A 24,544-nucleotide genomic window follows, 5' to 3' on the forward strand; every position below is an offset into this window, starting at 1 on the left:
TGTGTATGTGTAAAATAAGTTTTTCTCCATTTCCTCTTTGGTTTCAGTGCACTTCACTTTTTGCTAATTCAAGAGCTTCTCAGCTTGGGAGTAAGGAGCAGTCTTCAAGGGGTCCAGATATGGGACAGTAGATATAGCTTGCCTGAAATCAGACAGAAGAAAGATTCCAGAAAAAATTGGTCCTTCTGTGGCAGAGGTGGAAAAGTACCACAGCATGTAGTTTTTTTGTCAATAAAAAGTTATTTAAATATATAATTAATATCCAGTGTCTCACAAGAACAAAAGTGAAGTACAAAGCAAAGCTGTGGGAATTTATGAAGAGAAAGCCTGGTGTACTTTGGCCTGTGCAAATAGATTTAAAGGCTAAATCTTACTACACAAGAATAAACCTGGAGAAAATAAAGTTAAAACTCATTATTCTACGACTTAGAGGGGGAAAATAGAGCACATATTAAACAATTCCTAATACAGCAAAAGCCAGATTTTAGTTTAGCCAGTTCTGAATGATATTGTCCATTTTACTGCTTTCTCATCGCCATTACTGGCCTTGAATACTTAAATACCTTAAATGCAGATGTAAATGTTAATTCTTCTATTTTTTTGCTTCAAATCATCCTCTGCACCATCTGGAAAACACCACAGGTTCCTAACACCACTGTGGTATTGCATTAGCAATTGCAAGACTTAAGTTAGAATTTTAACATACCTGGAGCTTAGGAAGGAGGCTAAAACACAGAGAGTTCACTAGTGCATTTCTTGTGTTTGTCTTCAGTTAACTGTAAACAACATTGCATTGTTATGACACTAAATAGAAGGAACGAAGTGCTCTCTTACTGACAAAAGTGACAGTAAAATGCCATACTATAAGTATCAATGAAAACTCTATTACTTTGAATGAGATGCACTTAGTTTTTTTGAACTGTTTCCTGTAAATTTTTGCTGCCAATGAAAACCTGCTTTGACGTACCCGAGTATCAGAGTTAGTTGTAGGAGCCAGTAATTTTGCAAGTTAATCAGAACACATGAATTAGCCCTCTCATATTGTTTAAATGCAGAAAAGATATGAAAAGGGATGGGATTAGGAAGGCAATTACACTCCTCTATTAATTAGATTCCTTACTAACAGTGAATATTCAAGTAAAAAATGGTGACCACAGTAATAATTTTAACGTTTATTTTAAAGTGATTCACCTATCCTTGTTGACAAATAAACCTGACACAATTAATGCAGGAGCCTAGACAAACAAGACTAGCAAAAGAAGCAATAATAATTCACAGCAGAGAGACACTGTTTAGAAAGGTCAGTACAGTAACTTTTCTGTAGCTCAGACGGGCCCGGCACAGCCCTGCGGGGGGACATGAGGAGAGGAAGGGCGCCCTTCAAGCAGCACTTCTCTCTGTCAGGGCGGAGTGGGCAGAGCTCCATCGCGGCTCCCTGCGGGACAGCTCGGCCATGCCTGCATCCCCGGCAAGGACGGCGAAGCAGCGGGACCGGCCCGGCACCACCAGCGGAACCGCCCGGGCAGAGCGGACGTGCCGCTATCGCGAGAGCCCGCGGGGACGGTCGTCATGGGAACGGCGGCGGCGGCTCCGCGGGTCCTGCCGCCCTCCCGCGGTGAGAACGGGGCTCTTCTGTCCCGCCCGCCTTCCCTCCCAAAAAATCCACGGGTGTTGTGGGCCATGCTGCTGGCAGAGGCCTCGTGTAGGCCAGAACTCCTCAGGGAATAGGGGGCCTCTCGGCTGGCCGCGGTGGGAAGCGGGACTGCAGCTTCATCGGCCGTGGAGGCACGTGGTGATTGGTGTAAAGAGGCCTCTGCGTGGGATGAGCCCGGGATGCACGAGGTGAAGTGAATGGATACAAACTACTCTGTTTCTTCTCTGCCCGCTTTTTATACCTTGTTATGTTACAGACTTGTGTACAGGACTCGGTTTGCTCCGTTTCTTGTGCTGAAATAAAGAGCTATATTCATTTGGGCCTTCAGAGAGTTGCCAGCGCATGTCGCACACTCAAGATGTTTAGTTCCTGGGAATTCACACAGTTTTTGCAGAGGAACATGCATTTCTGTGGTTTAAACTCAAAACAGCTGAGATGGGGAATGTGATCATTTGGACTTTGGAACTTCCCCCGTTTAACATAAATAGCTTTTGGCTGCTTGAGTTGTGTTCAAGATGTCTCTAAAATGCCCTAATTCTTTTGTTTGTGCTAACTTAGCCAGTCCAGTAGTTTTTAAGAAAAGAAAAAAAAAGAACCATGATAATTTCTCCATTGTGAGATTACTTTTAAGATTTACACCATTTGAAGTTTCTTTGATAGTAAGCACATTTGAATAATTTGGTTGGCTTGATATAAATGTATATTTGCACTTATATTAAAAAATGTATAATTGAGTAGCAAGCTGATCTAAATAGGAAAGACCTCTCAATATGGAATTTCTAGAAAGGATTTGAAACTTGTTTGATCTACATCTGAAATAGTACAAGATTTGTATTGCTTTACTACGGAACTGATAGTTTGAAGGGTTGTTTTTGAATTTTTTCCCAATTTTAGGTAACAATGGACATTACAAGTGGGAGCGCAGATGACATTTCAAGGCCTGCATCTAGCTCAAAACCCAATTGTGGATCTTTGAATACATCTATAGAGTTACTAACACCAGAGCCACATTTGCAAAAGGTAATTCTCACCTTCAGCAGGTTAGAAACTCTACACCTAGTTCTTCATAAGAATGCTAAAAGGTAATGTTCTACCTTTTTAGCTTCATATGCAGTTCTGGGCTCTGCAGGTGTGCTAAGGGCTTATGTGAACATTCATGATGTGATCTGCTCCTTATGCAGCAATGGAATAATTTTTAATTTCATTTTGGTGAATCTGTGTTACTTTTATATTTGCCACAAAAAGAGTAATTTAGCACTGCAACCTGGAAAACTTGGTTGTCTTCCTTTTTATATTTAATCGTATTATTAAATAAATTCTGTTTTAAGATAAAAACATTTGAAATTCTGTCAGTAATACGTAAATGCACAGCTATAAGTTGTTAATGCATGAGCAGTCTCTGAATAATTTCACTTTTATCCCATTTGTGCTTTTAAATTTAAATTGGAAAGATTAAAAGAAATCATTTGAGCAATCCTCACAAGTTTAATTTTTGACTACAAAGTTGTCTCTGGGTATTTTTGGGTTAAGTTTAAAAACCAATTCATACTATTCTAAGAAATAGCTCTGGGAATTTAGCAAAGTCTATTGGAAGTAGGTGTTCATCCATCCACTGAGAAAATTATTATTGGAGATTAACTTAATTTGGGGATGGGATATGAGATAAATTTGTTGGGATGTAGGAACTAGGACTTGGGAATTGGAGATTTAGATTGATTTACTTAGCTTAGTCCAATTGTGTTGTACCTCTGCTCACTTGTCTGTAGAATGGGATCATACTTAGATGCTTCACAGAAAGATTAAAATATTTTTTTATAGATTCACAGTCGGGTATTGACGTTAACAGCAGATAACTTTGAATCCAAGTTCTGATCTAAACTTACCAGCTATCGAATGGAAATTGTAATCTCTTGAGAGTGATGAATTAAGCATGAGCTTTTCAGCCTTTCTTTGTAGTATGAGCAAGAGATTGGGACGCTTCACGTTGCAGAGCATTCACAGTGTCTGGAAATGGATGAGATTGTTTTACACACAGACTCATGTGTGGTTGTCTGTGTAATAATTATTTGTAATTAATTGTAATAATTTCCTAGCGTAGCAGTCCCAGATTTGGCAGTCTGTGGAATGACGAGCTTGAGAATCAAAGTGATAACTAAGGAACTGAGCTCTGTGTCAGACTTGAAAATGGTTCTTTTATTTAAGAAGTACACTTAAATATTGTGCAGAATTGTTGTTGGCCTTTGTGATAGCATGTGAGTATTGTGATTACCCTTAATCTTCTCCCAAAATATTTCTGTCTTTATGGTTGTAATAATTTGCATTTCATAGGTTGATTTACTTGTCAGTGTGACTGATGGTTATCAGAGAGGCAGTCTAGAAGATTGCTGTCCAGCAGAAAACAAAAGAGAGAAATCTGATGTCCAGGCAGTAAGAACAGATCAGCAAACCACAGTGGAGAGTACGACCTTCTCTCTTCAGAAATATATACAGAATCCCAACGAATTGTCAGGTGCGGAAATGACTAACACTTTCTCGTGTTGGGACTAGACCAAATATGAGGTTTGTATAGTTTGGGTAAAATTCTATTGGTGGAAGGAAAAGAGCTTGCAAATAGGTATTCTAGAAAAGAAGGTGTCAAAATCCATACCTTCACTTCTCTTCACTATTTGGAATCCATCTTTGGAAGAAATGGGTTATTACTGTCAGTAAAGTACAGCATATCTTTTGTGGCCTCGTAAGCTGTGATCTGCACCTTGGTGATGGCCTAAAAGATTGGGAGAAAGCAGTGGGTTGACCCAGGCTGGATGCCAGGCACCCACCAAAGTGGCTCTCTCAATCCCCTCTGCAACTGGACAGAAGAGAGAAAATATAACATAGGGTTCATGGATTGAGATAAGGTCCAAGGGAGAGATCACTCACCAGATACCATCATGGGCAAAACAGACTCGAAATGAGCATATTAACTGAATTTATTAGTAACAAAGTCAGATCAAGATGAGAAGTAAAATAAATCTTAAAAGCACCTTCCTTCCACCCCTCCCTCCTTCCCAAGCACCTTCCTTCCACCCCTCCCTCCTTCCCAAGCTCTACCTCCTCCCCTCCACCGGCACAGGGAATGGTGGTTACAGTCAGTTTGCCACAGGTTGTGATGCTGCTGGTCAGGGATAAGAGTCTTTCTGCGCTCCACTGTGGGGTCCCTCCCATGGGAGACAGTCCTCCATGAACTTCTCCAACATGAGTCCAACTCACGGGCAACCGTTCTCCATGAACTGCTGTAACTTTTGCATGGGTCACTTTTCCACGGGGTGCAGTCCTTCAGGCACAGGCTGCTCCAGCGTGCGTCCCCCACAGGGCCACGAGTCCTACCAGGACCCTGCTCCAGCATGGGCCTTCCATTGGTTCACAACCTCCTTTGGGCACCCACCAGCCCTGGCGTAGGTCTCCTCCATGGGCTGCAGGTGGATCTCTGCTCACCCATTGGCCCCCATGGGCTGCAGGGGCACAGCTGCTCCACCATGGTCTGCACAATGGGCTACAGGGGAACCTCAGCTCTGGCACCTGGAGCACCTTCTCCCCTCCTTCTCCATTGACCTTGGTGTCTGCAGAGCTGTTCCTCTCACAAGTTCCCACTCTGCTGTTCTCTGGTCGCAGGTAAATCTGCGCTTTAACTTTTTTTCCTTCTTAAATATGTTATCACAGAGGCATTACTGTCATTCTGATTGGCTCGGCCTTGTCCGGCAGCGGGTGTGTCCTGGAGCCGGCTAACATTGGCTCTGCCAGACATGGTGGAACCTTCTGGCAGCTTCTCACAGAAGCCACCCCTGAAGCCCCCCCACTACCAAACTCTGGCCATGCAAACCAAATACAGTGTGTTCCATGGAACCATGCTAGAAAGTGTATTCATTAAGGTGTTTTTATCAAACGTCTCACAGAGATCATGATCATTAGTTAGAAACTGTGTATCCTAACCTGTCCAAAAAATTGGGTTTATGGTTATAAGTTATAGTATTTAACAGCTGAATATTGTTAATACTAATAAAGTACTTTGAATATAAGTATGCAATGTGTAATTTTAGTTAAAGCACTCGCAGCAGTGCTTTGGATGGCATTCTTCTCATTCTGTAAATGGTAATGAATTAACTTTCTGGAGCTTCTGACTATTGAAAAATAGAGATGCAAAGGCCAGTATTTGAAGCAGAAGTTTGGATACCTTCTTCAAATTTAGTTAAGAATTGGGACCAAAAGAAATCCCTTGATTCCTGCTCCTGCATTTAACATGAGTCCTGGCGTACTAGTCCATACCATTTTTTAAACTAATCCCTGCAGAGGCTCTTTGGGGATCCTTAACTCAAAAAAATGGATCTGGGTTATTGTGAAAGGCTTTTCCCTGTGTTTTTCAGGATATAGCTCTAATTCAGATTGTGAAGACACTGAAACATGGACTTTGAAATTCTGTGAACCTTTCCAAGGAGAACCAAGTACTGCAAAATCAGGTATTGCTTTTCAGGTGTATAAATTGAACAGTTTAATAAAACTTTTTCATTTTCCTTTTCTTATTAATGCTCCTAGGAGAGTTTGGGACTCAAGTGTATTTGTGTGTCTATTATGTAGTTATAAAAAAATACTACAAATTGAAAACATATATGCATTGTGCTATTCAAGAGGTGTTGGATGAATTCTTTGTTTAAAGATTGTTTTATTAATGGATATTCACTTTCTTTAATGTTGTGATAGAATTTAGTTTTACCTGCATTTGGTCAGGCAGAATCCAGGGGTGATTCTTTCCAGTGCAGCAGTGCATGATACTTTTTTCTTCAGAACAGAAATTGGATAGAATTTAACCTCAAAACTTAACCCAGTCATTTAAACCCATCTGCTGGGTTTAGGCCAGTTGAAATAAGAGCTCTTTTTTTACCCTCTGTCCTTAGAGTTTCCCTGGAGCTCACTTAGATTTTTATAGCTTTTATAGCTTTCCCCTTGTTTTGTCACTCATCTATTTTATGGCATAAAGTAGACCGATGCATTACAATAAATGCTTGGATCAATGACCTCGAAGATTAGAAAATGAAAGAGAGTATTGAAGGACTCCAAAATTTGGAAGTCTGTGGGATAGGGACGGTGCTACAAGTGTTCTACTTGTGATGTGGAAACTAAGTTTGGCCAGGAAAGAGGACATGGTATGAGGATGCTATAGGAAGGGGAGAAGCTGAAAGTGATCAGAAATTGTGGTCTGCATATTTAGGAAAGAAAAAGAGACAGTACAGAAATCTACTTTAATTAAATAATGGTAGTTTTCATAATGTTTCATAATTTCTATTTTTCATAGCAACATTATCAGAATCTGATTTGTCTGAGATATAAGTCAAGACTGAGACTTCTGTAACATTTAAAGGTAGAGATATTAGACGGTCTCAACCCCAGAGTTATTAATTTCAACATATGTTCTACTTGTCAGGTTGAAGACATTCTTTTTATTTTTAAGCTTACTTTGTGATTTTTGCTGATACTGTGGAGATGTTGTCAGTCTTCCAGTATAACTTTGAATCAAATCACTTGCCCAAAATGGGTGTGTCTTCCTCTCCCACACCTCCGTATCCAACTGCTATAGCTCAGAGGTTGATTCAGCATTCTGTTGCAAAGACTTCTGTATTTTTCCCTGCTACAAACAGGTTTAGAAGTTAACATGGTATATGTGCTTGACAGTAGTTGTACTCTTGTCTATTGTTGTTAGCAAATTACTTGTTGTGCTTTTTAGTGTTTGTTTGGCTTTTTTTGAGTTGACATACTTCAAGCTAACATTAATTTTAAATATATTCTACAGCAAACTTGAAATGTTCTGAAGACACAGATGTAGATCCTCAGATTCAAGCAGCTATAAAGAAAATGAATAAACTTGACACAATACTTGAAAAGCAACATCTTAAGGAGAAAGCAATTAAAAAACAAGGCAAAGAAATGAGGGCAGTGCTCTGGGAAGAACTTCAGGTTAGGAGTGTTCTGCTTATTTTGTGAATGGTGAATCTTAGACTAATGTCTTATAGAATATTATATTTCACAGAAGCATTATTTTAATAATTAACTCCCAGTTGACTGATTAAAGTGAAGAAATGAATTTTAAAAATTAACATTGGATAGGTTTTAATATATATTGGCTAGGCAGGCTTTGAAAAAAGGCCATGGTCCTTAAAAATTGATAAGACCGATTGTCAAATATACAGCTGTCTAGGTGTGGTCTACTAGCATAGTATTATGCTTCAGTTCACTACTTGCAGGTATGATAAGTTGTGACAAGAGGTAGTGTCTGTGAACCCAGGATGAAAAGCGTTTATTCTGCTCTAGTATGACCATTCTTAAGCCTATCTATTTCAGTACTGTCTATTGTTGAAGAAATAGAGATGCCCCCTGAAAAAGGCATAAGAATGTTACAGCACAAATTCCTTCACACTATTCCTACTCTCACCTCTAGCAATTAAATGCCACTTTAAGCCTTGAAACAGGTTAGTATTTCTTCTGAGGTTAAGTATTGTATATTTTGCATGAATACAAATGTGAGTTGCTAAAAAGACATGACTGGTTTGACTGCATCTCATAATTTCATTGGATTTGGATTTGGGGCCACGTATATGTTACAGAACTTCTTTGACTTGTGAAATGTGGCTCCAAATAAGAGATAATATGTAACAGAGACTTTAAAGTTCCATGATATGTACTTTTATCATAAATTCAGATGTTCAGATAACCTTGAGAAGAAAATAAAGTAGTAAGTAAATGTTGCCACTGAACAAGGAATTTTTAATAGGGTCTGAAGTTCATTAGATTTGATAAGCAGATGTGTTTCACTTTAAAGAATTTACTTTAAATATGTGCATGTATCTATATATTTACACTTTATTCCTTTTGAATAGTCTATCAGAACCAGAGGAGGCCACGAGGAGATAGAAAACACAAACCTTTTTTTAGCTTTGTTCTCACCGTGGCAGGATACAGCTGGTAAGTAAAAAGAAATAAATACCCTTATATAATTATCCTATATTTTGATTACTGTTCATATTTTTGTTGGATATGAGAAAAGCAAATCTTTCAAACCTTTACAATAGAATAATATTTGCATGAAAAAAGTGTATAAATGGAATATTTGAAAAATCAACTGACATAATTTTTGCATTAACACAAATGTAGAAATTGTACTTTACCATTAATTTTGCTTATAGAAACTGCATTTTTTCAAAGAACTGGATATTCTAGAAGGGTGGAAGTCCAACAAAAGTAAAGACTGCATTTTTCAAGTTATTGGCAAACACACATGATTTTTTGCAGGAGGAGGGAGAACAAAACCAGACCGAATTTGTTAAGAATATACCATGTCAAATCTTCGCGAGAATGGTTTTTAAAAAATTGCTGTTTGAATAATCTGTGTGGATGCTGGAGTTCTCAGAGACGTGTCAATCATGTGCATGTTTTGCATCCCATCCTTCATCTGTATACCTTTGGTGAAAGGGTTTCTTGGCTGAAAGGAAGCAGAATTTTGGTTCATCCTGTCTTTTTCCTTGTTGGGGAGAGAACAAAGATTTGAGGTCTGAATGGTTATAAATGAGCAGAAGTCTCAGCTTGAATGTTGGATGTACATGCATATAAATGGTAGCAATATGTAATTAAAACATTTAAGCAAAACTTACTATTGCAAGTAACCTGGTTTTATTTCTATGCTAATAATTGGGTTATTAAGGGAACAAAACAGAATTTGATACAGGTGATATTTAGAAAGTCTCCAGTAGATGTCAGGATATATTAAAAAAACAGTAGACAAGAAAGACTGCTAACAAACCTCCTTTTTTTCAAAGGTTACTCCTGCATCATATGTTTTCTGGTGTTCTTTACTGACAAAACTCTGTGTAGTTTAGATTTATATTTTTCCTCTAGCTTGATCGTTATCTTAACTTTTTGTAATATGCTAGTGCCTTACTTTTAAGGTCTTATTTATTTATGTATGTATTTATTTATTTAAATGAGTGCCCTCATAGCTGCATTTGTTGATACTGCAATGGAACGCAGTTCATATATTTTGCTTTTCAGAACTTGAATTTGATAGAGCTTTATTAAGTAAATTACATAGGGGAGCTATTTAATGATAGTTTTTAATGTGGCTGTGAAATCAAACACAAGTTCCAGGTATAAAATTGTTGATAACTTAAGTGTCCCAGCCTGTCAGGGACAACAAAACCCTCTGGCACACTCACAGCGGAAATGTAAATCAGAAGTTAATTAAATGGCCTTAAATTCATTACCCAGTGGTCTGTATATCAAAATCGTACTTTTGAGTCCATTGCACTTCCTAATACTGGATACTGTTTGTTTTTTTCCTTGTGAAAAACACGTAATTCAAGTGGTTCTTTGCAATATGAGTTCTTTTCTGTAAGTGCTAGGTGTATAGACTAGAAGTTACTGCTATATTTCTAGTTGATACATGCCAATACTATGATTTCTTTTCTTTGCATGGCTGAAACAAGTAGGGTGCTGTTTTTCTAGACTATACCCTTGACCTAAGCCACTTGGAAGTCTAATAATTCATGCATAGGCAGACACCAACTGTGAAAACCTGGATACTTCATTTTCATTCAAATTTCTAGATGATTCGCCACATGGTGTCTGCAGAGGCATTTGAACTTCAGGGCCTTGGGCTATGGCTTTGAGAATGTGATTAATTGTCCTCTATGGGCAGTAGTTGTTAAAAACAAAAATATGAAACAGCATACTTATTCATGAGTCACATCTTACACTTTCCCCCTTCTTTATTTCTTGAGAAGTAAGGTGTTTATGTAATTTATCCAAGTGAATTTCTTTAACTTTTATGTGTGAGATATTATAGCACGATACACATGAAGCTAGATCTTTTTTAGATGCACTTCAATTAAATTTTACTGAAAAAATTCCTTACAGATCCCTCCCATACTAAAGAAAATGAAATATGTACTTCAGTAGTTCACACACAAATGAATCCAGAAGATTATGATTGTCATCAAGCCCAACGAAGCAAGGGTAAGCTTTATTAATTGTACAGTTTGTATTTTTGGATATGACAAAACAACATGCAGTGGGTGGGTAATGAAGACTCGGCCTTTGTGGATAGGCCAATGAAATGGTAAAAAGCAAGGTTGCTTACTGGAATGGCAGTAGTTCTGACTTTTTTTGCAAATGATAAAAGAGAATAGTTTTGTGACTTATCTAAAACATTTTACTCAACATGCTAAGAAAATTTTTACTTTTGGGTTTATAAAACCATTTGCCTTTCATTTCAAAATGAAAAGGTGTGCAACTGATATATGCTAAAATGTATCATTGGTTTTTCATGGAAATTCTTTAAAATATTGTCTTTGCTGTTACTCTAGGGTATCATAACTTTAATTAGTAGGCTTATATTCAAGAAACCATATAAAAATGATGAGTGGTGCTGTATATAGTTGCAACTATTCTGTTTTGGGTTTTTTTTCAGCAGAAATTGTATGGATTTGTGACAAATATAAATCTTCAGACAACTTATTTTATATTTTGTTATGCTGATTATTGTAAAGTCTGCATTGCTTTTATGGATTAAGTACTTTCTGGCGAAACTCAAACACCTGCTGATTCTTTTAGAGATCACTTGTTAATGTGCACTGTATAGACATTTAAAATGCTGGTAGTAGTGTAGTGTGTCCAACACTTTAAAATAAATGGAATTGTGCATTTATACCTCTGTTGTTTCCCTCTTTGAAATTCGAATTTGCGTGGTTGAGTAACTTTTCACATGTGTTGTGACATATGAAAAATAGCTTTGGTTGCCATTGCTATCACCTGCAATTGTTTATTTCTTTGTCATCTACCATTCTATGTAAACAGAAGGACTCTATCTTCCTGGTGACTGGCTAAGATGACAAGGACATAAACGTGCGTTCCTCAAGGCTGAACCATTGATGGCATCAAAATCTCTGCAGTTTGTAGAATGTGACTGCATGTTTTAGGTTTTGAGCACGGACCTCATTTTATCACTTAGTCCACCAATATGCAGCCTTAACTTTGTGGGCTGGAGCAGTGCTTTGCTTTTCATTTCTCTCTATTCCTATCATGTGTCTTCATTCTTCCCTTAAAATGAAACTTGACCCTCAACTTCCACCTTCAAGGTTTCTGAGTTGTGCTGGAGTGCCACTGAATAGCAACATAGGTTTCATTACCAATATTCAGGACAGCACTGACTTCTCCAGCTTCCAGTACATAGGGGTGGTTGGGAGTTGTGATCTCTTGCTCTATTTTGAGATGTTCTACATGCTCCTAATTTGGGAACGTGTGAAGTAGAGATCGCTTACAGCTTGTGGGCAATACATTGCTTAAATGACTTTTACTATTTCTTCTGGAGACTCATGATGTGGTATCTGAATAGCTAAGACTTGCTGTTTTGGTTGCTTTTGGATTTCTGTGTCACAGCTGTCATAAAGGCAGACCCTAAGAGGAGCTTAACTTGGGAAGAAGAATGTATGCATTAGTTTGATATTATTGCTTCAGCAGTCTCATTGAGATTGGTACCAAATCTTTGAAATTTGAACCAAATCTACCAAAACTCATATGCAAAATTTGTTGAGCTGCAATCTCTCTTTTACTTACCCATGTCAATCTTCAGTGTTTTCTTTGTCTCAGTGATCCTGTCTGTCCATTCTTTACTTGAATGTTCTGAGATGTTTTGCATGTAGTTCCCTCTCAAAAATGCTATCTACAGTAAGAGAAAGATATAGTTTAAAAGTAATGTATATCTTACTGTTATGTTGGTGTTTGGTGTGTTCTGCTTATTTCAGAATAGGACATCTCTTGTTTATATTGATTGGTAAGTTCTTATATGATCCAGTTTCTTAACAGATTCAAGGTGTTGCCTGGTAATGTTAAAGTTTGGGATGCTTTCAGTAGACAGTTGTGCATTTGAACTGTGACAGGTTTTCTTGGTCAGATCCAACACTTCAGTCCTTTAAGGTTTTTGTGTAAAAGGATGCATGGAATTTATTTCATATCTTTGAGAGTTTGCTTTCAATCTTTTCACTGTAAAAAAAATCTACTTCTGTGTAAACTTCCATAGCCTGTCTTCTATTATCTAACATGTCAAATTTGGTTTTTTGAAGGCAAAGAGCCGACCCATTTTTCAAACCTCTACTTTCCAGAAAAGCAAAAATAGACATGACTAATTTTGAAGTAGTTCTTGAGATTTAGAAGTTGGTTCTATTTGCTTAGGCTTGTTATTTAATGTGATAAATATTTGCTGTTCATAAAGGAATTGTTATTTTAAGCCTCGTAAAAGTCTCTGAAAAACAGAATACATACCCACGTTTTTGTGATGGATAGAACCCATTGTTATTAGAATATCATGTGTCTGTTTAATAGATTTACAGCTCTGTGATGAGTTTTATTTTTTAACAAAATTTGTTTTATAAGCTGTTATAATAATATCAACTATATCATCTGTTTTTCAGCTGTTTTATTTAGAAAAATGTACTTGATATGTCTCCAAATAGTTCTGTGGTTTTCAAAAAATTATTGTCTGTTTTTTTCCTGATGAGAAAACTGCAGTGATGATAGGGTTTGAAGGAATGCCGTGGATTTAAGGCTACCATGTTTAACATTTTTGAGGTCAGAAATCCAAAAGTATTTTAGCCTTTATAACATTGAATGATCTCATATCATAAAAAGTTAAAAATGAAAATAGATTTTGACAATAGCTATGTTTTAAATATAACCATATTGTTTATGTAAATAATGAAAACACCATACAAAAAGTTTGTCTATAAACTTTATATGTTTGCTAAAGGTTTAAATGGGATTGCTGTTATTACAGCTCTTACTGAACCAGAATAGGAATGATTATAACTTAGAAACTTTTCTTCCTCAAACTTCAGATTATCCAAGTGAATTAGAAACAGAATTAGAAAAAACAGCAGAGAAAACACGTAGCAAAAATAAAAGCAACAAGGATTTCATTAAAAAGAACATTGAGGTAAGCATTAAAGTGTCAAATAATTTACATTTTGTTAAATGTTAGCTAAATATTGGTCTATAAGTACTTCTGGAGACAGTGTTTTTAAATCAGGAACATTAAAAGCTAATTAGACATAAATTAAAAACCTTTATCTTTGAACTGTTATTTATGGCAGAGTACTATATAAGGTAGATTTCATCTTGGATGATCGTATTGGTGAGGATAATACTGCTTCTGTGTATTTGCTAAAGAGTACTGGAAACTGAATTTTTCTGTTTGTGCCTGGCCATAGCTTGTTTTAAGAACAAATATTTCCTAAGACTTATATTTACTGTTAAGTTAAAGGAAGATGTCCTTATTCATAGATAAGGAATAGATATACAGATTGTTCATGTGCTGGGTCAGGAACTGGCTGAAGGGCCGGGCCCAGAGAGTGGTGGTGAACGGTGCTGCATCCAGTTGTCAACCAATCACTAGTGGTGTCCCCCAGGGATCAGTGTTGGGCCCAGTCCTGTTTAATATCCTTATCAATGATTTAGATGAGGGGATGGAGTCCACCATCAGCAAATTTGCAGATGACACTAAGTTGGGGGGGAGTGTCGATCAGCTGGAAGGCAGGAGGGCTCTGCAGAGGGACCTGGACAGACTGGAGAGTTGGGCTGATTCCAACGGGATGAGGTTCAACAAGGCCAAGTGCCGGGTCCTGCACTTTGGTCACAACAACCCCCTGCAGCGCTACAGGCTGGGGACAGAGGGGCTGGAGCGCAGCCAGGCAGAAAGGGACCTGGGAGTTTGGATTGACAGGAAGCTGAACATGAGCCAGCATGGATCCATCCAGGTGGCCAAGAAGGCCAATGGCATCCTGGCCTGGATCAGGAACAGTGTGGCCAGCAGGTCCAAGGAAGTGATTCTTCCCCTGTACTCAGTGCTGGTGAGGCCACACCTGGAGTGCTGTGTCCAGTTCTGGGCCCCTCAGTTCAGGAAGGATATTGAGGTGCTGGAGCAGGTCCAGAGGAGAGAAACAAGGCTGGTGAAGGGACTGGAGCACAAGTCCTATGAGGAGAGGCTGAAGGAGCTGGGGTTGTTTAGCCTGGAGAAGAGGAGGCTCAGGGGAGACCTCCTCACTCTCTACAACTCCCTGCCAGGAGGTTGTAGCCAGGTGGGGGTTGGTCTGTTCTCCCAGGCAACTATCAGCAAGACAAGAGGGCACCGTCTCAAGTTGTGCCAGGGGAGGTTTAGGTTGGATATTAGAAAGAATTTTTTTACAGAGAGGGTACTCAGGCATTGGAATGGGCTGCCCAGGGAAGTAGTGGATTCTCTGTCCCTGGAGGTTTTTAAGAAGAGACTGGACGTGGTGCTGAGTGCCATGGTCTAGTAACCGCAGCGGTGTTGGATCAAGGGTTGGACTTGATGATCTCGGAGGTCCCTTCCAACCCAGCTGATTCTATGATTCTATGATTCTATGATTCTATGTATAGTGTGCATGGGACCTCTTTTTGTCAGAAAATACATCCCCCAATTTTTGTGCTTTTTTTCCTTTGAAGACCTACTATGTATAATGATTCCTCATCCAGTGAAAAATATTTGCCTCCCTGCTATGTCACAGACTATTACAAGGTTATAAATTTATTATATGTAGGCTGCTATATTTTTCTGTCAGTGATACTTTGTATTATGGCAATAAGCAAGTTTGGGATGTTAATTTCACGGAGTTTAAAAACTTTGTTTTGATGATGTTTGAGCTAATGGAGTTCTAAAGTGTGTTTATTTTTTTGTTTTTGTAAATATTTTAGCTAGCAAAGGATTCAGAAAACCAGTTTGTAATGCTTGAGGGAGAAAGGAAAAGGCTAATTGAACTATTGAAAGATACAGAGGATGGAATTGAATTGCAAGGTCTTGAGGTATGAAAACTTTAATCTGTCCTGTTGTATTTAGCTTATTTTTACAGTAAATCTAAAACTGATCTTAGTCCTACCATGGAATACCCTACTGAGATAAGAGAGAAAAGCTGGACAAATCCTTTTGCATTTGTCTCCAGGAATGAATTTGCATTGGTTTCTTTGTTAATTCTACTAACTGCAGAACTTAAAAGAAAAGTTAGGCACAGGTAGAAGGAGCCTTAGAACTACACTCGGAGTAGATGACCTATTTATTCTGCATAAACTGTGAAGTTACGGAGTATCAATCTGCATGGCTGGTGCTGTAGTCTCAGGCAGAAGGGCCAGCAGCTATTTTCAGAATATTCCCAACGAGAGTTTTTTAAGGACATGACCTTAAAAATACAGCAATTGAGGAAGTATGCATTGATGAAGCTTACATGTCCATTTAGAAAGATAACATGACATCTTTCTGTGGCTTCCAACTCTGTCTTAAAAGTATACAAAGTGGACAAAGTCTGCTTAAGTATTAGTCATTTATACTTTAATATAATATTGTTAAAGAGTGTACAGTCTGCATACTGCAGCAGGAACTGAAGTAGGTAAAAATACCTTTCCTCACAGATAATAAAAAAGAATATTTGATTGTCCCACCAATCATTGCTTCTAGGAGAACCTGAGCACTAAAATGATTCCCAGGGATGTGAAGACATCAAATAATCTTTTGATCTCCCAGCTACTTGGAGATGGCCTTTATGTCTTACTGCTTTGAGGGGAGTATCACAGTGAAGATGTTCTTGGAGGCTCTGTTGTTTTACAAAAGCTGCTGGGATGGAAAGATAAAATTTTATTTGAAAAATGAATCATACTGGGAACTTACAGTACTTTTCAACTATAGATGGTATCAGATATGCTAAAGATACATGTTTTTATAGAATGAACGTCCTCAAACAATATAAACTTGATATAACTCTTCAAGAAACTTGCATTTTAATAAGTAAAAAGAAATGTTGGAAAAATGCTTTGTGTAAAGAAATTAGGTGGCTTTTCTAATTTGCTTTACATTAAAAATTACATTATGTTAAGTCTACAGTAATGTTATGAACTTCTTCACTACATTTGTAAGTATACATTGAACAATGGTATCTAAGGACAAAGATGTGAATTCTGCATAGATGAAAAAATATATCCAAGGTCCACTTTCTGTTTAATTTATACAGCTAAAAATGATCTGGAGTAAATTATTTTTCAGTAGGTTAAGTAACAACTTAGGTGTGAGAGAAACAAAAGCAAATGCAATAGTATTATTTTTTAATTGTTTCTTCCCATATTTTAGTTCTATTTATATTCTAATAAGGTCGTGAAGACATCCAATTCATTACTCTTTTCTAAAACATGTCTAAAATACATCTTTATAAATTACTATTTCAGGATATGGGGTAAGGAGATGAGCTTATTGTTTTTTTCCATCTGAATCCAAACTGGTTATGGAAACAGAGGACTAGCCTACCCATGGTTTGTGACATTAAACAGATCTGTAATTTACCCAACTTCAGTGTGATTTCTAGGTTGACAGTCATTGGATCTTTTTGCTCTAGGGAAACTAGTAAGTACACACTGTGTTTTGGCATTTTCAGAGCTTTGTGGGGCAAATATAAGTGAAGGAGTCCGTATCAGTCAGGAAAACCTGATGGACAAATGATTAAGATTATATAAATGTGCAGTATTTTAACAGTAATTGTTCTTTCACAGTAAGATAAAGTAGCAGCACAGATAATGTATCCTTTGCTGATTGTTGATTGTTCATGTACAAAGGTTTAAAACTATCAGCCACACTCAGCGCTTGTGTTCATCAGATGAAAATCTTCAAGTTCTGTAAAATTGCAGCAGTCTTCCTGTTTACCCGACATTTGTTCCCTCGCTTTACATAAGATGCTAATATAATTTTTTTGAACATGAACACTGAGCTTGCAGATTGAATTTTTTATCTGTGTAAAATACTCATCAATTAATAATGTTGCACAGAGCTATTTGACTTAGCTGACATAGTTTAGCATTAAAAAAATGCAATGGAAGTTCTTTGGTCTAATGTTGATCTGTGGTTAGGAGAGTTGATTCTTATTTTACTTTTAATTTGTTGCATATTAGAAGAACAAAATTAAAGCTTACTGGATCATTATTTAATCTTTTATCTGCGCATTTATGAAAAGATTGAAGGTGTTCTATTGGATCTGCTTGCAACAGGCCTGGCATTGCAAACCCATGTAAGGGTGACAAAATGTTCAGCTGAAACTACTTCATCCTGACTTTGAATAGGAAGAAACTGGAGGGAGAGGATTGTGGGGGATTTGTTTTTGTTTTTCTCCTCTTGTTGGAAAGGTCAGTGTTTGATTAACGATGCTGTCTCTTCTGTTCTTTCCTGATCAAGGACACGTTTCAATTTGAGGAGATGGTTCTCCATTTGATAAATGTCAGCATTTAAAGACCTGAAGATGTTTTAAACATCCTTATGTTAGTAAACATAGTTTTCTGACCTAGGGAATAGTGGCCTTTTTAGTATAATTTATTTTACTAATTGCAAAAGTATTTTCTCAAAATGCGTAGTTATTAGGTTTTCCTTTTCTTTAAGCTGATGTCCTTCACAAAATTCAGAGACGTTTATGCAGAACAGCTAGTGCAAATTCTGACTAATGTGTACCTTTTTTTGCACCAATTCTCAAAGCATCGAGGCATCAAGGCAAGGGAAAGTGTAACCTTTACCCACATTTTGTATTTGGCACATGTCACTATCATCTTGGCATGTATCTATAGATATTTTACTATTAATATCTGCTATGAAGTAGATTGCCTCACAGGTCATGTGTGTTGTTGCTGTGTGTTCCTTATGCCATGGACAAGAATGGTAATTTGTGGCTTACTCTGGTCTATACTAGATCATCTCTTCAAAGAAAAAAGCTCCTAATTCTACTATCAAAATGGAATAGAAGAAAGGATAATAGTTACTTAAACCTGTCTAGTCTGGTGATTCTTCCTCTCCCACATTTCAGTTTTATTATGGTGAGGCATTTCCTATAGCTGCTTTGTAACAAAGATCATGAGGAAATTATCAGCTAGTGAGTAATCTAGACAACTTCAAACTGGCCCAGGTAATTGTCCAACTGATGGCCTTTTTCATCTTATTTTATTCTGACTTTTAAAAAGCTTGTGCAATCACATAGGCTAAAGTAATGTTTTGGAGGCTCTCAGTCAAGGCAGATCTGGCTATGCTGTATGAATTCTTCTGTATAGTGTAATGTGGATTAGATAACTTCACTGGACTCATACTACTAAATATGTCAGATATCCGAACAGCACTTCTCACTTTTCAAAAAGGTGTTTTATGAGTTTTTAAAATATTTTACAAGTACATATTCATTCTAATTGTCAAAGCTGAAGGTGCAGGGGTATAATTTGTTTCAGATGTTCCACAGTAAGCACTGACTGTGCTGTTATAAAAATACTGTTCTGAGTTAACACACAGGAAACATTGACAGGACAGAAGCTTATTTTCCAAGCAAAACCATCTTAAAAATACAAAAGAGAATGTGTGAGTCCATTTCACCCTAAAGTAAAGTGACTACTGGTGTAATTTGGATATTTGGAGCATGGGATATAGACACTGAGCTGTAGCTAATGAGTCCAGTTGCATCTTAATCGACTCCTGTAGAGTAATTTCTGTGTATTTGCGCTGTGATCTTCATTCTCTGATTAGGGGGTGGTTAATGTGACACAAATGTAGAACCATGCTGGATAGTTATGTTTTGATGGCCACTGTCCCACCTGAACAGACGTTTCCAGAAAGCTGGGAAGCATCTAAGACATTTGTGAGTGGCTCTTTTAGAATCAGGTCGGGTCCGGTCAGGCTTACTGGTTGTGTCTCATCATACTTGTATGAGAAAGCATTAGAACTGATTTTGTTTCACAAAAAGCATGACTCTCTCTTGACTATTTTTTTTATTTTTTTTTAAATTTATTATGGAGGCAATTTATGACAAGTGTTTGGAGTATGCTTTTTTCTTTTTGAAACTAGTGTGCTTTAGGGTAATGGGAATGAACCACAAATGACCTCATAGCAATGGTATTGAAGTTGGAAGCTGATATTTCCTCCTCTTGTATGGATGCAACTGCTTGAATGGCCAAAGGACTAATCTGGAAGCTGTAACAGAATGGTGGACATGAATTCTTTGCAAAACAGATGTTAGAGTCTTAGGGCAAGGTGCTTGCCCTATTCTGGGTAGGAAAAAGAAAGGAAACCAGTAATACACTCATGTCCTTCCCCACATCCCTGCTCTTCTACGGTCTTATCTGCTGTTTCATTGTGGTGAAGACAGAGATGTAATCTGCTACTGTCATGCCCATTGAATGGTGGTTGTGCATACTTCCTTCCCTGAGTGTTGAGGCAGGAGTGCCAAGTTGCTGTGGAGAACCTGCATCTATCTGTGAGTATGAGCTCATTTGCTTGGGTTAAGTGGGCCAAGCTCACTCACATTATGCAACTGTCTGTAGTAGGAGTATATATTCATATTTGTTATTCAGGTGTTACTGCTATCAAGAGGAAAAAGTCATGTAAATCACAATCAGGAAAAAGAACTCTCTGCTTTCTGCCTCTCCCAGTCTTTCTGGGCCTCTAGAAGGATGGCAACTACTGACCTCAGAGCAGTTCCTTTGATTTCCTATGGATGCTGTGTCTCCTTCTTTGGTGATGTGCTGCAAGTGTCATGTTACATCTCATACCCTCCCTCTGAAATTTGGCTCTGGGTGGTTTCTGCCATAGCATCAATCTCTGCAGTTCCATTCTAAGCCTAGTTTTGGTCAAGCTTTCTCTCTTTGTGACTCCTTTATCAGATGGAAAGTAGTTGTCCTATTAGACATAGCTGCTGATTGTATTTCCTTCTTTGACTTGCACAGGGGTCTGTTGCTTCCACTTCCTTCAGAGGACAATAGAGAGTAGTAGTGTATTATGTTCCAGTTTATTTGGATTTCTAAAGCGCTGCTGTGAAGGTGTGTTTGAATATGTAGCAGAATAGATATGTCTCTGCATTTGCCACCAGACTTTGAGATGCAAGTTTATTGGGGTTGTTCGAGAAGATGTGTTTGGTGTAGATAAGAACATCTCATTATGCCTGTGGACTTTTATTTGTCTTTTTTAAAACCAAAAAATACCTTGCTGTTTCAGTTATGTGGTCAGCTCTGTGCTGTTTCTTGTACTTAGTCTGTAAAATAATAAGCATGCAAGCAAGGAGTGCTGAGATGCTTGACCTAACGGAAGTGATTTAGGGTGATGTTGAGGAAACTCCTAGTGCAGATTCTGAGGGCTGTGCTTTTCCACTTCAATATTAGCATTGAAAATGTGAGCTTATAACATGTTCTTTATGTTTGCTCTTTTAGGACTGGTGGGTCTTAAATCTGCCAGACACTTTCCTCTTCATCTCTATCCTCTGCAATATCTTGCAAACACTTCTAAATTGATTTTCACGTCAGTGGCATCAGAAAGTGATGCTTACTGTGCAGCACTGAGCAGCAAGATGTTTGTGCAAGTTAGGAAATGACAAGAAATTATTCCTTCAAAAGGGAGCTGAGTCTGCCATGTTGAACAAATATATAAACCACAACAGGGGAAGAGTTTGCATCTGTGGAAGGGAGCTGTGGTTGGCATGGCATGGCATGAAACTGTTTTTAAGGTTTGACTAACTTGGCTAAGAGGCTATTAAGTAAGATGTATGGTTAAGAAAAAGGGATTGGCTATCCAAAGAGCTTCTTTTGGCTGTACAAGAACTTGTTCAAGGTAGTTGTATAACCTTGAGAAGAATGGAGGGGCAACCTGGGATCTGTCTGATTGTTTTTTGGCCAGCTGGCATGAAGGCAAAGCATCTGGCTTTAAGCAATTTTATTTTAGGGCTTCTGAGCAACTAGTCTGTTGAGGAAACAGGCTTTGGATTTTGATAGAAATAAGTATAATAGTAGCAAAAGTCTGTTTAGGTTAGCACAGCACGTTTTTTGCTATTAGATTTTAACAATGCATGTAGATGTATGTGCTTTCTAAAAATAAAATTATATATATATTAACTTGCTACTTGGTTATATTTTAAAATGAAAAATGTATGCCTATACTCATTCTGTCTATATCTGCTTTTGAGTGTGCTAGGTACATGAATATTTGGGAGATTTCAGCTATATAGTGAGATGGGTGAAAATGTACATTTTACTCTTAAGTATGCTCATTTGAAGAACAAATACACTTGATGTGTAACTGCCTTTAAGGTCTTTTTCCTTTGGGAATGAGGTTTAAGTATTTTCTGTACTTTTCAATAGGAGAATGTATCTGTCTGGCTAGCACCAGGAGAAGGGTACACACCTGAACCCACGGAATTTCATCTCCTAAATGAAATAGACATTAAGCTTCAAGCACTACTATCTGATGGGGATTTTTCTGCAATTTCCAGCTCTTTCTCAAAACCTCCAAGCCAGATTTATCAGGTAGGTTACAGAACAGAGCTTATGCTGCAGGTTTTTTGTTTGAAGTGTGCGTTGAGATCAATACAGCATATGTCTGTCTGTATCTTTTGCGTTTTTCTTTAGTATCTTCTGTTTGTTCTCCCAGTATATGTGATAAGGAATGAAGTGAAAAATTTTGGCTATGGAAAAATAATTTGTTGCTATTTTGAGTGGTATGTAATTCAAGGACTGTCTTGTTTTCAGCATTTTTGATTCCACACTTTTAGAACTTTTTTTTTTTAAGGGGTTGGTAACAGACATTTTTAGCTGCGTGAGGGTCCCATGGGTTTTTTTCAACATAGTAACAAATGATAGTTTATCTTTGGGAATAAGAATTAGGTTTCTTCTTATCTCAGGATTCCAAAACTGCTTCTTCACTTGTGATCAGAAAGATAAAGCAATGACTGTAGAAAATAGATTGGAATCGTATGCCCCTTGTTTTTAGTGGCCTTCATCTTTTTCCCTTGCCAACAATATTAAGAACCCATGAAGATTAAGAATCAAGGTCTCAGCCTTGGGAAGTGATTGTTTGAATTTTGTGCTTAGAAGACTCCAGTTTATCCCATGCCCCAGTAGTATTGCCTCTACTATAATGGGGCATAAAATAAAAAAACATAATTCTTATTTTGCACAAAACTTGTTTACTTCTGTAATATTTACATTCTATGGCCAGAACTGGTATATCAGAGAGAGTTACCAGTGTATGAGAAACATTTATTTAAAAGGCTAAAATACCTGTGGGGTTTTTTTTTCCCTCTTTTTCTAAGGTCACTTTAATGTAATTTTTGTATTGACTTATTTCTGAACATGAGGCTTTGTTTTACCTCTAGTGGTATCTTCTGTAGCTCAGTTCTGGAGGAGTAACATTTTGATGTTGATCATTTACCAACTGGGATTTAATATGTGAAAGAGCACCTCCCTCTAGCTGGTAGTGGCTTATGCAAATGCAGTTGTTACCCAGTAACTTCAGTTTCATGGACCTGAGCTTGCCAATGATTGCCTGATCTTGTGTTCAGTGTTACGAGACATCAGCTTGAAGTTAATGCAACTGCCTGTGATAATGAACTCTCTGCTTGGGAATGTTTGTTCAAGTGGTTGTTGTTGCTTTCTTTCAGGTAATAGCTCAGAAGTATTTGAATAGAAAGTGGCATTTAGGTGTATGCTGATTGAACAGTAAAGTATTATCTATTTTGAATAATATTAAACCTAAAAACCAAAAAGAGGTGGTTAATTCCTTACGATACCTTTCATTCGTGAAAAGCAGTTGCCTTTCAACTTTGTTTTGCAGCATGTAAAAGGGATTTTCATTTCGAATTTTAGAAGTAATTAAAACAGAATTAGCTTAGAGTTGCATATTATAAAGCTGCACGTTCTTTTCTTCCAAGAATTGCACTAGATACAACTTTCAAAATGGAAACACTCAATCACCACTGCCTCAGTGAGAGATGTGCTTTCTGACACTGATGGATGCTTTGACAGGATATAGGAACCGTGCTGTGACTCTGAAATCTTTAATAAATGGCATTAATTGTAAAGAAACAATAATTTCTGTTTGCTTGATTGTGTTAAAAGATAAGGTAATCAACATTGTATTGCCTTGAGGAGTTCTTTCATACATGTTTGGGATTTTTTATCCAAAAAATATTCCCTTTTTCAGTTATGGAAGTAGACTATAGTTAACAGTTTAAAACTAAATAAGTACTCAAAATTATTATAGAATATACACTAATTTTTCAATTAATGAACTCTGATAGCCTATGCTCTTTGCCTCCACCAAAGCAAATGAGTTTCATGGGTATATCTGTTTCAGGGCATGGTTAGAAGCAGGTTGATAAGCTGATCAGCCAGTTTTATGTCTCAGGAAGATTGTATGACACTAATATATTTCATTAAGAGGGATTTTGTTATTATTTATTTATAGAATTTTGGAGAAGAGGGAACGCAATGAATAATTTTAGACATTTCAAATACTCTTGCATTATGTTTGTTACAGCTTTGTCTGTTGCTAAGTACTTGTATTTTGTCTTGTGTAAACATATTTAACACTTATTATCTACAGATCTAAAAATCATATGAGGTAATCTCAAATGGACTTTCACTATGTACACGTGCTGTATAATTGAAACATAAAATAATGAAGGATTGAAAAATTTGAAGTATTTGAAACATAGACAATAAAATATTTTCCTTGATATAATACTTTCTGCATTTATTCTATCTTGAGAAAAATACAAAAATATTACTAAGTGAGAAAAGCCTTAACTTTACTTATATTGTGTGAATTCTGATCAGTTACTATTCAGGGATGAGAGAAATGAAACTGTGACAACTATTTCTGTGAAAGCAGCAGGTTAATGTTCCATAGTAGTCAAATATTCAAATAGATTATTAGGAATAATTATGAAAGCAATACAGAATGAAACAGAAAATGTGACTGTCTGTTATGGGAAAATTTACTGTCATTGGAGTACTGCCAACTATTGCTGA

The 24,544-nt window shown here is 37.3% G+C and overlaps 1 protein-coding gene across 12 annotated transcripts in view; it reads left to right on the forward strand.

Annotated features, from left to right (window-relative positions):
• The first annotated feature begins 1,586 nt into the window (after window positions 1–1,586).
• The window catches only part of FSIP1 (fibrous sheath interacting protein 1), a 97,841-nt gene continuing 74,883 nt past the window's right edge, over window positions 1,587–24,544 (forward strand). For 8 of the 12 annotated variants that reach the window (XR_005562559.1, XR_003539963.2, XR_003539964.2 and 5 more), the window contains exons 1-10: window positions 1,588–1,842; window positions 2,549–2,674; window positions 3,983–4,163; window positions 6,055–6,147; window positions 7,476–7,639; window positions 8,560–8,644; window positions 10,592–10,690; window positions 13,567–13,664; window positions 15,440–15,547; window positions 21,875–22,039. Coding sequence is in view for 8 of the 12 variants with exons in the window: in XM_039378743.1 (XP_039234677.1) it covers window positions 1,834–1,842; window positions 2,549–2,674; window positions 3,983–4,163; window positions 6,055–6,147; window positions 7,476–7,639; window positions 8,560–8,644; window positions 10,592–10,690; window positions 13,567–13,664; window positions 15,440–15,547; window positions 21,875–22,039 (1,128 nt within the window). In the remaining 4 variants the exon portion in view is untranslated. Of the gene's footprint in view, window positions 1,843–2,548; window positions 2,675–3,982; window positions 4,164–6,054; window positions 6,148–7,475; window positions 7,640–8,559; window positions 8,645–10,591; window positions 10,691–13,566; window positions 13,665–15,439; window positions 15,548–21,874; window positions 22,040–24,544 lie in introns of all 12 variants that reach the window. The other 4 variants (XM_039378746.1, XM_039378745.1, XM_039378740.1 and 1 more) reach the window with 3 other exon arrangements.

Source organism: Pipra filicauda, unplaced genomic scaffold (assembly GCF_003945595.2).
Source record: "Pipra filicauda isolate LSUMZ 115617 unplaced genomic scaffold, ASM394559v2 scaffold145_size1923396_pilon, whole genome shotgun sequence".
Lineage (NCBI taxonomy): Eukaryota > Metazoa > Chordata > Aves > Passeriformes > Pipridae > Pipra > Pipra filicauda.